This window comes from Salvia splendens, chromosome 15, assembly GCF_004379255.2.
Source record: "Salvia splendens isolate huo1 chromosome 15, SspV2, whole genome shotgun sequence".
NCBI lineage: Eukaryota > Viridiplantae > Streptophyta > Magnoliopsida > Lamiales > Lamiaceae > Salvia > Salvia splendens.
In genome coordinates, this window is record NC_056046.1 from 16,353,218 (window position 1) to 16,368,146 (window position 14,929).

The window sequence follows — 14,929 nt, forward strand, 5'->3', positions numbered from 1 at the left end:
AAGGGTTCATCGTACCCTTACTTCACACTAGTTATTTCCCTCTTCAGCGCGCTTGTCTTGGATGACGGGAAAAACTCGCATAGGAATACTGACTTGAAATCGGCCCAACTCTCAATGGAGTCGGGGGGCAGGCGCATGAACCAGGTGTTTGCCTCCCCTTTCAAAACTCTGCGCCCTACAAATCTTACAAAACTCATGAAGGAACTCGTAAGGCCCTTCGTAACTCTTCCCGTAGTATGTAGGCAGAATTGTGATCACATGAGGCTTCACATCACAGGCAGTTTGCCCTGGGGTCACAACTATGGCTTGAGGTGGTTCTCCCTCGGTATGTGCATTCAGCGTCCCGATCTCAGGATCTTCTTCTCCTTGAGCGGCCATCCTTCTCGGGTTTCCCTCTATCCTTAGTATCTCTTCCGGTATTGGTCCTTCTATGGTGTATTGCTCCTCGTCACTACTCGAACCTAAGTAAGACAAAGCCGTCGACAAGCCGGATCGAGTGGTTACGAGTATAGATCCTCGCTGAAGTATCTTCGGCCTCCACTGGTCAGGAGCTGAGCGGCTTCTCATAAACTGAAATAAAAAGAAAGAGAAAAAGTTATCCACAATATATACGCCAAAGTATCATGCACAATAGCTACTAATAACGCCATCCATCCCCGGCAACGGCGCTATTTGATATAGCAGGTTTGTGCAGGTGTCGTTTCAAGCAAAGGGTGTATCCTACTGATCAGTATGGAAGTCCCTGCTAAACCTGAACCTGGTATCAATAATTCCTCAACCCTCTTCTACTGGGCAGTATAGTGAAGGTAGGGGTCGAATCCCACAGAGATGAATGCGTTTTGGGAATTGTGGTGATATTCTGGAAAGGTTTGGTTAGCTATCACGCTTTGGGTTGAGACTTATCTAGACTGGAATTTAATGTGGTACTCTACTGACTAGGAGGTGGGAAAGGTGTTGGGCAGGCGGCTGTGTACGTGGAAAGTGGGGAACATGGTTTTCAGGAAGTATATGGAAAGTACTAGTTTACTATAAATGGTTAAACAGAATATCAGAGGAAAAGAGGTAGTTAGGTGACTAGACTGACAGATATGTAGGGTACCAGCTGAAAAGGTAGAAAAAGTAAAGGACAAAAGCAAAAGTAACTAAAAAGTAAAAGTGGTCCCAAACTTGGATGTGGATGTTATCTTCTTCAACATAAATAAACTCAGATCAACAATCTCAGATTTCATGAACGAGAAATACAGATTAACAAACTTCACAGCTCAGATCTACAATTAAACTTCGAATCAAAAGATCGAACACTGAAACTGCAATTATGCTTACTAGTCAACATGCAGGGTGACAGAAATCACGTAAACTGGGTTTTCACACTTAACTAATTCAGATCTAAAATCTAACAGCTATCTAGACTTGCAAACTCAGAGAGATTAACTACAGAAGTTAAAACATGCGATTCCACACTGGAAATTACTGTAACAGCTAGATCTAAGCTATCTAGGCAGAAAGAAGCGAAAACAAACATGAACCGATGCTGGAAAACAACTTCATAACATTTAGAAAACGTTGGGATCACAACCAAGACTTCAAAATAAGCAAAATACTGGAAATGCGAAAGATCCAAGGTAGAGAAAACAAACAAGATTAACTAGAAAGCAAATAAAGATTGTTTTTGCCACTCCGGGCGATGGAACTGCTAACTACGATCGTGCTGATTGGAACGAGAGAATGGAACTCCGGCAAACTGATGATCTTCAAGTGACCATGGCTGTGGCGAGGAACGAGAATTACGAAGGATAATGCTGAAGGAGGGATCTACCGAAGAGAAATTGCTAACTAAGCGTAGGAGTTAACTAACTAATTCATGATTTTCTCTCCAAGTGGCTTCCTTTTATAGGGAGGCCTCCCTTGATTTTTAGGGTAGACTTCGAACATGAAATGACTCTTTTGCCCCCTTGCATGCGGCTGATCTTCCCAGCTATCCTTCTTCTCCATCTCTCGAGCATTTTTGGCATGCATACTGGTCATGATAACAACATCCCGACGCCCTTTTCGCCTGAAGTATCCGAAGCTTTGCCTACTGGCTAGAACACTTCCCTGCACACGTTAGCAACTGTTTTACAGAATATATACCAATTATGCACATTATACTGACCAGTAACCAAGGCCTAGAATACGACTTATCATTCATTAATATGCATATAGTACTAATATTTTGAAATTTTTATTATAAATTTAAAATACTCCCCCCTTCCCCTAAAAATATGATGAAAGTGTACAAGTTAATGCACAATTGTTAAATTAAGAGACAAATAAAAAGATAAAGTGATTGAATTATTATTGATAGAGAATGAGTCTCATCTTATATATAATTTTTTTCCTAAATAGAAAGTATATAAGACTAAAATGTAAAGAAATCATATTTTTAAGGGTTTGGGGAGTATGAAATAATTTTTGTAATGCTATTAATTATAAATTTTAAATATGATTAAAAATATATGAATGAAAAATGAATGAATATTTTAATAAAAAGTAATTTAAACTAGAGTCAATACTCCACTTATTACAAGCTCGTTGGAGATGCAAAACATTTACTTCTGATTTTTCAGTGTCGCTATCCTTCACACATCATTCATCCCAACACTCGACACCAACACAAAACCAATATCTGATCATCTTTCCTCATAAATACACCATCTCATTTCATTTATTGTTTAAAATTGTTAGCGAAGGAGAGAAAAGAGAAGTCGTAGTCTCATAGCTCAAAACTGCTGCCCTCATGGGAGAAGAGGGCAAGAAGGCGGCGGAAAAAGAGGAGGTGATCGATCACTTTGTCTTCTTTCTTTCCATTGCATTTCCCCCTTTTTTTCCTTTCCTTTTCCATTGCATGTTGTATAACTGTTGAAAATCGGAAGTGTCGAGTGTAATGCTCAATTTTGTCTAATTTGGGGACTGCATGTTACAGATCATGATTACTATGCTCATTTCTCCCACCTTTTTTAATCTTGCTAAAGTTGTTCAACTCTTTTGCAAATTTTTGTTTCTTGTGTTTTGCAGGGTGCACGAGGTCAAGAAGAGGTGATTTCCTATATCTCACGATTTTGAACAAGGGAAAATACTTAATAGGATCTGTTGATGTTTTTTTGGAAATCTTTTATTGCTATCTATATTGTGTTGATGTTGATATTTGTACTATACTATTAAAAATGAACAAACATAATACTCCCTCCGTCCCATCATAAGCTAGAAGCTTCTTTTGGGAACGAGACTTAAGAAATTAATATTGAAATAGATAAGTAAAGAGAGAGAATAAAGTAAAAGAGTGATGAGAGAATAAAGTAATAGTGAAAAAATGAATAATTCTTTACTAAAAAAAATGAAAATGATTCATTTCAGGTGGGACACCCAAATAGGAAAGTGGGTAGCTTGTGGGACGGAGGGAGTACTGCATATTTTAGTTATACTTATAGGTAATAACAACTTGATGATGGGTGGAGGACAAATACTTTTTCTTTCTTGGTCATTTTGCAACATTATATTATGATCAAATAATCTCATATAGAATAAGTTATAATCCTATCACTTAGTTTGAAATTTTTAGATGTTTATTACCTATTTTTCAAGTATTTTTTTATTTTTAAATATATAAAAGGTATACTAGATTCATTTTCTACATTCAATATAATTTTCAACTATAAGAAATGTTTAATTATAAATATTCATATTATAATTTATGATTTTTTATTACATAAGATGTTATGATCACAATTAAAGACTCACATTATGTAAATACTATAGCTTGCTTTTTTTTCAAGAAATAATTAACTGTATTTCAAAACATTGAGTAAACTAGTTCTTTACATAAACCTAATATTTCTTACTTACAATGTTTGTTTTCAGAAATGCAACTTAATTATATTGGTTATTTTTATCTCCAAAAAGTTACAATGGTTATCATTTTTACAAATTTAAGCTTGACGAAAATTTTCTCTGTATACCTATTTAAAAAGAATAAAATATGCCCTACACAATATATGTAATCATAGGTGCATATGTAGTTATTTTTCATGTATGAAAGATGTTAGTATTAAAATTTACGCAAAATTTGATGGTTTTTTTCTCATATAGTACTATTTGTATTCTTGAATTGTTTATAATTCATATTACCACTAATTAAGTAGTACTATATTGGTATTTGATTGGACTAGTAATGAATTTATCGTACATTGAGGAAAATTTTCTCTATATACCTATTTAAAAAGAAAAAAAATATGCCCTACACATGTAATTATAGGTGCATGTATTAGTAAATGAAAACATAATAATACTGAAAACGTAGATATTATTCATGTATAAAAGATGTTAATAAAATTTACGCAAAGTTTGATGGTTTTTTCTCATATTATTATTTGTATTCTTGAGTTGTTTATAATTCATATTACTAATTAAGTATACATATACACTATATCGGTATTTGATTGGACAAGTAATGAATTTATCGTACGTAGAAATAGATAATGTCTCAGATATTTTGGGTGTGAGCAGGTTAGTTGGACGTGGAAGAGAAAGCCGTTGCAAGGATTTAGCCATTCGATCTCCCTTTCTTACCGGAAGAAAGTGTTTGATGACATCAGGTCGGTTTTGACCTGTGTTGGTGGCGAGAAACTACTGCAACGATTTTCGGATGGCTGCTTTGGTCATCTTATGCGTTTCATAGGGGGAGTTAGTTGCAGCAAAGCTCTGCATGAGTTGATTAGCCGTGAAATCACATTTCCCGAAGCCAAAGGAGATGAGTTGTGGTTCCGCGTTGGTGAAACCAACATTCGGTTTGCACTTGCAGAGTATGCACTCGTGACCGGACTACATTTTGGATCATCCACTTTTGATCCACTAGGGAGTCATGAGATCCCACAGGAAGGGCTTTTTATGCGATTATGGAAGGGTCGTCCTATCACCGCGAAACATCTTTGGGGCCTGTTTAATTTGCAGCGTCTGAGTATGTCACCGGAGGATTATTTGAAGGTGGCTCATGTCCTGGCCCTGCATCTGATGGCGTTGGGGTATGACCAGTCTAGGAGGATCGAGCCATGGGTGTGGGTTTTGGTTGAAGATCTCGATCAGTGGAATAGTTTTCCTTGGGGCGCCTACACGTACCAGGCACTCGTGCACTTTGTTAGCATCCTGCCTACAAAGAGGGGAAACATGAAACATGGACTACGGTATATTATTTCTGGGCCGGCATTGGCCCTGCAGGTATACAATCTGTGTTTATTGCGTTTTCAACTTTATTGATTCTTTTGACTCGAGTTGGCTCGCCTTATTTTACAGATTTGGGCGTACGAGGCTATACCACGTCTACCAAATAGGTGTGCTTCGTTCATCAAGGAGGCCCATGTGCCTCGATGTCTTAAGTGGTCGTTTCTGAGGAACGGAAGGTTGCACAAACATATTTTGGACAGGAAGGTATCATATATCATGCGTTGATGGATATTATTGAAAAAATATTCAAATTTTGCCCCACCAAATTTCTTTTTAGAATGTAGGGGCATAGATGGAACTATATTAAGATTGATTAATAGAGAGATTCCCTACTGAATTAACTTATGTAAATTTATTTTAGTAGTAAGTTTTATAAATTTTAATCATTCTGCATATTTTATTAGAAATATTTATGTTGATTAAATTGTGCATGTGTAGATTTTATTACACAAATTTATTTTTGTCCAGCTTGTTTGTCATGTGAGATTGGAGCCAACAGACGAGGAGCGATTGCAGCCATATTGGCTGAGCTTGCAAACTCAACAGCCACTCGGTGTTCGTTACGCTTCCCCACGGACCCGGCAGCAGCAAGTAGTGGCGCCTCCGCCTCGTGTCATAGGATCTGTAAGGCGGTCCAGGGTTCCGGTCTTGTATAACTATTTAACTTCATCAGATGACGCTTCAGCTAGTTTGTCGCCTCCAGAACCACGACAGGCTGCTCCTCTGGGGCCTGTCAAGGTCCCTGACACCGATGGTAGCGTGCACAGCACTCCGAAGCCATCAGAACGTCCGAACCGCACACCGCGACGCCCACAGAGATATCCTGAAGCATTGGATGCGGCTCGCTTTGTGGATCAAGTTTCCGGTAAGGTGGTTGATCATCTGGTCCAGCTTCTCGTTCCCCAGATGAAGCAGTGGATAGACGACCGGTTTGATCAGGTTCAAATTGATTATTTAATATTTTAGTTTTCCATTCTATCACCATTTGTTGCAAGTCTTTGCTAGTCTTGCTTGAAATTGTGAACACAGTCACAGAGTTTACTTCATTAACACTAAAAGTAGAATAATAAAATTGTGACATACTATAAAACAGAATTGGAGAAGTACATTGTAACTCTTTATTTTCCGTACAAGAAGCAAATTGTTGAGTGGCCTTGCTAAATTCTCATTTTACGTGACGATGATCAGATGGAAAAACCTCAAGGTTGCAACGCGAAAAGTGCTAAAGCTGTTGCTGAGATTGCTGTCAAGAATAAAAAGAAGAAGAAATCCTTTGGTGGGGGCTCATCTTCAATGTAATTCTTCAACTATATATTGCTTTTGTTTATAGTAGTGTATGATGATCTCTGAGGTTTGTTAGAATTTGGGTTAAATGCTGTGACTGAGGAATGACACATGGTTTTGGCTCTGGGTTTTATCTTGAATCCCATCAACTTTTTTTTATTGATTCTTTCCAGGTTAGACACTGGTGTAGCTGGCGACGGAATATCAACTTCTAATCAAGAGGATTCCCTGATGCCTAGTGAGGGATGTCGAGAAAAACGCGATGGCCCCATTCGACTTCATAGTGATGCTAAAAAGGTAATGCATAGCAATTGATTTATGATGAGGGAATATGATTTCATGATTTCTGTCAATGTTAGTAATTTATTCACATATAAAGGGTGTATATTGAGATGGAAGTTATTGAACAGATCACGTGAATACTGTGAAGATTTTGTAGTATGATTTATGTATTGAACTTTGTCTATGTGAATGCAAATGCTCTTTTATTCAAAATAATTTGCATTTTTGTCTCCTCTTTCTTGTCCTTGATGCAGCCAGTAAAGTCTGAGATGAAGCAGAATCCAGGTGAAAACTATAAGCCTTATATTGCAAGTTTGCAACTTAATCCTTATATATAATGGAACTATATGATGAATTTGTAATTTTCTAGTTGAAGCCAGTGCATCCAAGTTGAAAGCCAACCCTTATTCAAGCAAGACGAAGACGCCGCCGAAGAGGTTGAAAATGAAGAAGTCTCGTTCGTCCAACGAAGAAACAAGTGATGGTGATAACGAGGGAAGCAAATCACCATCTGGCGACGAGAGGAGGAGGAAGAAGAAGAGGAGCAAGAAACGGAAGCAGAAGTATTGGGAGTCGAATTTGGCCGAAAGCTCAAGTAGTGACGGTGATCGGAAGAGGAGAAATAGACGCAAGTGTCGTCGGGAAAGTTCCTCCGAGTCGTCCGATTTAGGCCGTCGATCCAGTCGGCAGCACCATCGTTCCCGTCAGAGCCACCATCGCCACAAACGACATCACTCCGGTTGATCAGCCTCTTTCAGTGATGTAGGTGCTATGTTTTGAACTATGCATTGTCAGAGTTGAGAGTAATTTCTTGATGCATGGAAGGTAACTTAATTTTGAGCCTTACTAAATGTTTGATATTTTGTGGCTACTTAATTTTGAGATGCATTACCATAAACCTAAACACTAGCATTACCTTGATGATGTTGATGTTTTATGGCTGCTGGGTTTTTGAGATGCATTACCTTAGTCTTAGGATTGTAAGGTTGTAATTTTCGACTTTTATGTACTGCCGTACTGATGCATTTTGACACTATAATGGATCTTCAGTTAAATTCCTATGTTTTTTTGTTGGTAATGCAATTCCTATGTTTTTAATTATTGGTTAATTTGTACTCCCCCTTAGGGATGACCCCTTTCTTTTCATGGGTGTGACACGATATTTTATGCAATTTTATTTTATGTGTTATTGGAGAGAGTACAGTAAAAGACACAATAAAGTAGCGATAAATGTGTTTTCACTTTTAGTAATGTGTCATTTTAATTGAGACAAACTAAAAAAAGAAGGTAAGAGAGTACGTACTAATTTGATCATTGTATATCATCCCCCAGCATATTTTGAGCCAATCATACTCGGGTTGCGGGTCAATCAGTTGTGGGTTAATCGGTTGTGATTTTTATTGGGTTATAAAAGTTCAACCCTAACACTAAATGTTTGGGTTTCGGCTTAGCCCACCAGGCTAATCGGATTACAATCGATAAAATTAACATAATGATGAATATTAGTTATATTTATAGGATGTAAAACATTTTATTATGATTAATTTGAGATATATGTTTTAATTCAAACATGATCAAATACTAATTTTACGATATGTATAAATAATACTCCCTTCGTTCCATAGTAGTGGAGATGTTTCTTTTCGGCACGTGATTTAAAAAAAATTGTATTAAGTGAGTTAAGTAAAGGAAGAATAAAATAGGAAATGAAAAAGGTAGAGAGATGAAGAGAGAATAAAGTAAGAGAAAGTAAGTAATGTAAGTAAAGAAAGTGAAAAGAAATGTGTTAACTTTTAAAAATGGCAAAATGATTCCACAACTATGGAACGAAGGGAATACTCTCTCTGTCATTAAAAATGAAACGTTTTTTTTCTTTTTAGGTTGGCCTATTAAAAATAAAACGTTTCCTAAAATGGAAACAACACCCTCTCTACTTTTTGCCTCTCTTACCTTATTCTCTTCTCATTAACTCACAAAACAACATTACATAAAATCTCGTGTTGAAAAGCAAATGTTTCATTTCTAATGGAACAAAAGAACTATAAAACATAAACATATTTCAAGAAATTTTAAAGCATATTTTTAGAAATTATTTTTTAATGAATTTGAAGTTTCTAATTTATTTATATTATATTAAAAAACTTAATATATAATAATGTATATTATATAATATTGAATGAAAGTTACTTCCTAAGTCCAGGCTAAAATGACACATTTCTTAGTGAGATATTTGGAGTTGTTGGTTAATGTGTTTAATTGGAGAGAGAAAATGTAGGTGTAAGTATTAAATGAAGAGAGAAAGAGAGTTGAATATTTAATGGAGGAGAGAAAAAGTGATAGAGTATTAATTGGAGAGAGAAAACTTCCAAAAATAGAATTATATAATCTTATTTAGGATAAACTAAAAAGGAAATTGTGTTATTCTAAGTGAGACAGATGACTGAATGAGGTATTTTTTTAGTTATTTATATTATAAAAATAATAAATGAAGTTTCAATTAAAAGCCAAACAAACAAAAAAATAGAAATTTATCGGGTTTTCGGACCATCTCATTGGGTTTTCGGGTTAGCCCTATTCGGATTGCGACCAACCCATTGGGTTTTCGGATTAGCCATATTCGGGTTGTGGGCTAATCGAGTGTTGGTTAATCGGATTATAATTTTAACGGGCTAGAAATTTACAACCATAACCCTCTAAATTTATCGGGTTATTCGGGCTAGTCCACGGGTTGTGGGTTGCAATAGCATCTCTAATTAATTATGCTGGAATAGATATTTTAAAAGGCTATAGGGAAAGTCGCTTAGACTGCAGAGAGAGTCGCTCTATACCGAAAACCCGACATATCCCGTTTTCACCCGACCCGTTATGATCCTGAAACATAATCGCATAACCCGACCCGAATAAACATTCACCCAACCCATCCCCTAATTTCGCATCTCTCTCTCTAACAAAGGGCATCTCATCGCAACTCGGACGGAGCCGATTCGCCGGCAGCCGCTCCCGTTCACCCCCTACAGATAATATCTACATAGATATCCTCGTTTTGAGTTTTCTCAGACCTTTTCTATTTATCGACATTCGATATCGAGCTTCTCTAATTTTTATGGCTTCCGATGACGAAGATGCGAGTCTCGTTCATTTCCTCGAATCCGAAGTCCTATCTGGGCTCTCCGAAATGGTATACATCTCCTTTGGATTTTTAATTTTTTTTGTAATAATTTCAGTTTTTTTTTGTTTTTGCAATTTTTGCCTGATATATGTTTAAATCTATTTTCTGAATTGATATGCTACGAATTTTATGGTATGTGTTGAACTGCATATGTTTTCTGTATTCAACTGTGTTATTGATATGCTTATAAGTTGTCGTTTGATCATTTTAGCTTGTTTCAATGAGAAAGAAGTGTTATAAGTATTGTTCAACTATTGTACAAGATTGATGCGCTGATAAGCTTAATTTGGAGATTTTAAGAGCCAGATTGTATTATTATTTTACTTTTAACATGCACTGATGACCTAATTTATGTTAATTTGTTTCTATTTATCTAAATAAAAGTGTGAATCTATTCGGAGTCAGAATTATTTTTATATAAGTTGTATTTCATGTCTTTGATTAGACTAGTATAGGCTATTACATTGCTTGTCTCCATCGTGTATTTTTCCATTATGAAAAGTAAATGTCCTCTTAAGGTAGCAATATATTGAATATTGATGTATGTATAGTTGTTAAATTGTCAGGAAATACTATACCGTCTCAGGGGATATTTCTGTTCTCTTTTCATTATTGTTGCATGCCATATCATTGTGGGCTTTTATTTAGAAAATTGTCATTTTGCAACTTTGTTGGTTCATACGACGTGTTAAGAGAGCGAGTCTAGATTGGCATATATGATATATGTGTGCATCCATTCGTCTATGTATATAATTTGCCATGTTTGTAAATTTAGATATGTGAGATCCCTTTATATTGATGTACAACCTACTGATCTCTTAAGTATTCTTTATTGGATAAAAGAATTATTTCCCAACACAATTGTAATTGGATCTTTTGGAATGTGTGTGTGCGGCAGGAAGAGGAAGAAAGAGACGTGAAGAGATCGCGTGCTGAGGAGGGGAAACTAAGTGAACAAGAAGAGAAAGAGCAGCAGGAAGCCAAGAAAATAAGAATCGATGAGGGTGAAATTAGTGATGAAGAACTTTCAATGGTGCAACAGTCATCGTCCTCATCATCACTGTCATCTGTTCAGCTGGAGGCTGAAGTAAAAACTGCATCTTCACCTCCAAAAGGAAGCGAGACTGTCATATCTGGCAATAGCAGTCGTGGGAGGCATGTCATGGAAAGCAAATCCACCCCAAAGAGGATTGGGACTGGGATTTTCAGCCACATCCCTCCTGAGTTGTTGCATCACATCCTCAAATTTCTTTCTTCTGAGGTTTCAACAATATTTTAGCATTTGTCCAACTTTATTCTGTTGAGTATCTTAACTGATCGAGCTGTAATTTCTGATAATTGAAATGCAGGATCTTGTTTCTTGCACTTTGGTTTGTAGGTTCATGAGTTTTGCTGCTTCAGACGAGTCACTGTGGCGTCGCTTGTTAGTATTATTCCCTTTTTTTTCTGAAGCAGTTTGACATCATTTTCTCTTTACAAAAAGATGCACCCTTTCCTCTCTTGTAGATATTGTATGCGGTGGGGTCTGCTGCCTCCGAAAAAGCCACGAGAATGTGCGTGGAAGAGCCTTTACATCAAGGTAGTTTTGGACTTCATCTTCATATCATGTCATTTCTGCAAATGTAATTTTTTATTTGTATTTGTTCATGTCTTTAGTTATCCATAATCAATGGCTAAATCACACTCTGCTCATTGTGTGGTCTTGCTTTTTTTTCTTTTTCCTCCAAAGATCTGGCTTAATACTGACCCAATAATTTGAGATTATTTTCGTTATAGCTTCCAACAATTGCATTTTGAGATTGAAACTGAGGCTACCCTGCTGTTTTTTATTTTTCCTATTTTGCAGCGTGATGAAGAAGACATGGCAGAGTTTGTGCGAAGCTGCCCTACCGAATTCAAAGAATATTACATCCAAATGCAGGTGGCCAAGAGAAGCCAAGCACCTAATCGTTGTCAGGTGAAAAAAATTAAGTGTTCTGATGTAGAGTTTTGTTATACTTGCCGATGTGCTTGATTGCTCTCATTGTATGTTGAAGTTCTCCTGATTATATACGAACCAGTTATGTTAAAGTTTCAGTAGTCATAACTCATAAGTGATGAATCATGAATGGCCATGTATTCCTTCAGCAACTTAAAATATTCACCATTTATATTATATGGCATGTCAATAGCAAGCGGCTTTTAATGAGTGAAACCAATGTAGGACTGTATCCTGGACTCCCATGATCTTCCAACCCTGCAGCCCGAAATGTTACCAGAAGGCTTCTATTTTAGTTAGAATTTAGAAATCAATGGAGGAACTAACTGTTATTGTAAACAAACTAAGTTAACATATTAATCCTTAACTCACACTTACAACATCTATTTATATATATACAGGGTACAGTCATAGTACTACAAACCCCTCTCCCCCTTAAAAGTATAAAATACGAGCTATTATACCATGGTGAATTCATTGTGAAAATTGACAAATTCATAGTATTAATTGTATTTGTGCCCACCATGGGGCTTGAACCCATGATAACCAGGTATGTTGATTAGATATAACATGCTAAGAAATGATAATGATGAATTCACAATTCGTAGGAGATCTACACAAATACATCACCAATTTAACGCAGATCTTCATAATGTAAGAGCCGAACATAGTTCCTATTTTATAGTTTAAAAAAGTTCTTATGTGATCCACATCCTATGCATCTTTTGCAATTGTTTATTTTTTATATCCTATTACAAGTCTACTGTATACTCATGGAAAGAAGGTGTACATTTGAAGTATCTTCTATTTTTTTTGGTTATGTGTAATAAATATCTTGATGTTTAGGTGAATGATGACCGTATAATTCTTGATAAGACTCTTGCTGATCAAGTGTCCATTTGGAAGAGTAGCAGAGGCCTAACTGAAACAGCAGTACCCAATCACGCTTGCTCTGGAGAAAACTGCACTTACTATCAAATCGGAGATGTATTTGTATGTGAGAAGACTGGGAATGTTCACGGTAAGGCCGTCCTTCTCTTTTGGTCAGAGACACGATGCAAACTTTGATGAACAAAATCGTTTCATCTCATTTCAATATTTGACAAGGATGATGTAGACTGTTGAATTTGCCTTCTGTTTGTGTAGTCTGTGATGATACATGTAAAGATGTTATTATGGATCCTACAAATGAACTCTTGGTCTGCACCATCTCTGGCCGATGTTTTGATCGATTAATCTCACCGGGTGAAATGGAACCTGATGCGGTAAGAAATTATTCCATGTAATCGGTGGACATATTTTTTCTATTGGTTTTTTTCTGTTTGTATAAATTTAGCAGTATTTTTCTTATCGCATTCATGAAGCTCCACAGAAGGTATTGGGAGGGGTGGGAAAGGGATCGTGCTTCTTGTTAGTTGTCACAATTGGGAGACTCTCCCTACCTCAGATGTATGATGCACCATCCTGTAAAAATGGTCTCATACAGTATCTACAGCTAACTTGTATTAGGGTATAGCTCAGGCACAATAGATAGCCATAAGATAGTTAGTCGAGATTGCACGAAATAAATTATGAAGGATCACAGCACTTGGCATGTTGCATATCCTTTCTTTGCTCTCATTGTGTAGAAGTCATTCTTTGCTCGCGCCGTTTCCATTTTTTCTGATATATTTTTCTCCTGCTAATATTTCTAATTCTTAAATAAATTTTTGTGATAATTGTAACGGCTGTCGTTCTCTTAACAATGGAACCGGATGATTTTGGGGCTGATGGTTTCTGAATATTTTTTTATCGAATATTCAGGAACAACAGCAAGCCGCTGCTAACGATGAAGCGGAGCCTTTTATGGGATCTGGTCGTTTTGGTACGTGTATGCTACACCTTGTCTCGTAAATGAACAAATTCTTCTCGCTCCCACGTACTATTTGTGATTTTTTTACTGTGTAATTCGTGCACCAGCTCGGGCATATTTACTTGGATATAACTGCGATGATGAGAAAGAGTTGGAGGCCGCATTGAGGTTTTGCTGATTTAGGTTCGTCTCTCAATTCTAGCTTCTACATGGTTTCGGAATCGTTGAAATAACATGGTGCTGTATTTATGAGGGACACTTTAGCTGGTCACTTTCAAGTGTTTTCTTGTGAAGAAGAAGCTATATATGTATTTAATGTATCAGCCTACAGAATGGATATTCTCTCATCTTGCATATTTGCTTAGGTGTTTGTGTGTTTATGTTTGTATTCCTTCATCCCTAAATAATCTGAATATCAATTTATTTATATTTTCGATTATTTGCTCCATTATTTTCTCCATTCTTAACACATTTGTTAATTATTATTGAAAATGGACCTTAAACAACATTGACCACCAGTTTTTAACAGAGTAGTGAAAAATGACAAAAAACGAACCATTTTCATTTATCCAGGGTTCAAAAATAAAAATAAATAAATATTTTGAACCAAAATTATAAAATAATCATATATTTAAAAACAAATGAAATATATTCTGGGATTCAAAAATAAAAAAATAAATATTCTTGACCAAAATTATAAAATATATTCTTATTTACAAATACAATTATACACTCCTCTACAAGTAGTTCCAAATAGTAAACTAACTTATGTGGAAAAGTGAAAATTTTACGTACTTCTAAAATCAGGGGTAACAAATGCACGTTCCGCATGGATGTCCCAAATACACCACTAAACTTCTCGTTTCGTCATTTACATCTGTCCACCAATAAACTTTCTGTTTACTTTTTACTACGTTTGATAATAGACTCTTTATTTTACTAACTTTATCTCACTTATATTTTATTATAAAGCTAATAAGTAAAAGTAGGACTCACTTCTCGCTAACATTTTCAACTAATTTTCTACTACATTTCTTAAAACTCGTGTCAAGTCAAACTCTCTTTGTATTAGCGGATGGAGAGACTAGGGCTGGCAAAATATATACCG

The 14,929-nt window shown here is 36.2% G+C and overlaps 2 protein-coding genes across 2 annotated transcripts; both read left to right on the forward strand.

Annotated features, from left to right (window-relative positions):
* The first annotated feature begins 7,049 nt into the window (after positions 1 to 7,049).
* On the forward strand, positions 7,050 to 7,619 carry LOC121768306 (protein FAM133-like). Its single transcript, XM_042164762.1, has 2 exons — positions 7,050 to 7,107; positions 7,193 to 7,619. Exons 1-2 carry the CDS (start codon positions 7,071 to 7,073, stop codon positions 7,564 to 7,566), a joined length of 411 nt encoding a protein of 136 aa, XP_042020696.1. The 5' UTR covers positions 7,050 to 7,070; the 3' UTR covers positions 7,567 to 7,619.
* A 2,099-nt stretch (positions 7,620 to 9,718) lies between these two features.
* LOC121769096 (F-box protein SKIP31-like) lies at positions 9,719 to 14,260 on the forward strand. The gene is made up of 9 exons (XM_042165785.1): positions 9,719 to 10,000; positions 10,890 to 11,252; positions 11,341 to 11,414; positions 11,498 to 11,570; positions 11,838 to 11,948; positions 12,816 to 12,990; positions 13,116 to 13,234; positions 13,773 to 13,833; positions 13,929 to 14,260. The coding sequence occupies exons 1-9, from the start codon at positions 9,926 to 9,928 to the stop codon at positions 13,997 to 13,999; spliced, it is 1,122 nt and encodes a 373-aa protein (XP_042021719.1). The 5' UTR covers positions 9,719 to 9,925; the 3' UTR covers positions 14,000 to 14,260.
* Positions 14,261 to 14,929: the final 669 nt, after the last annotated feature.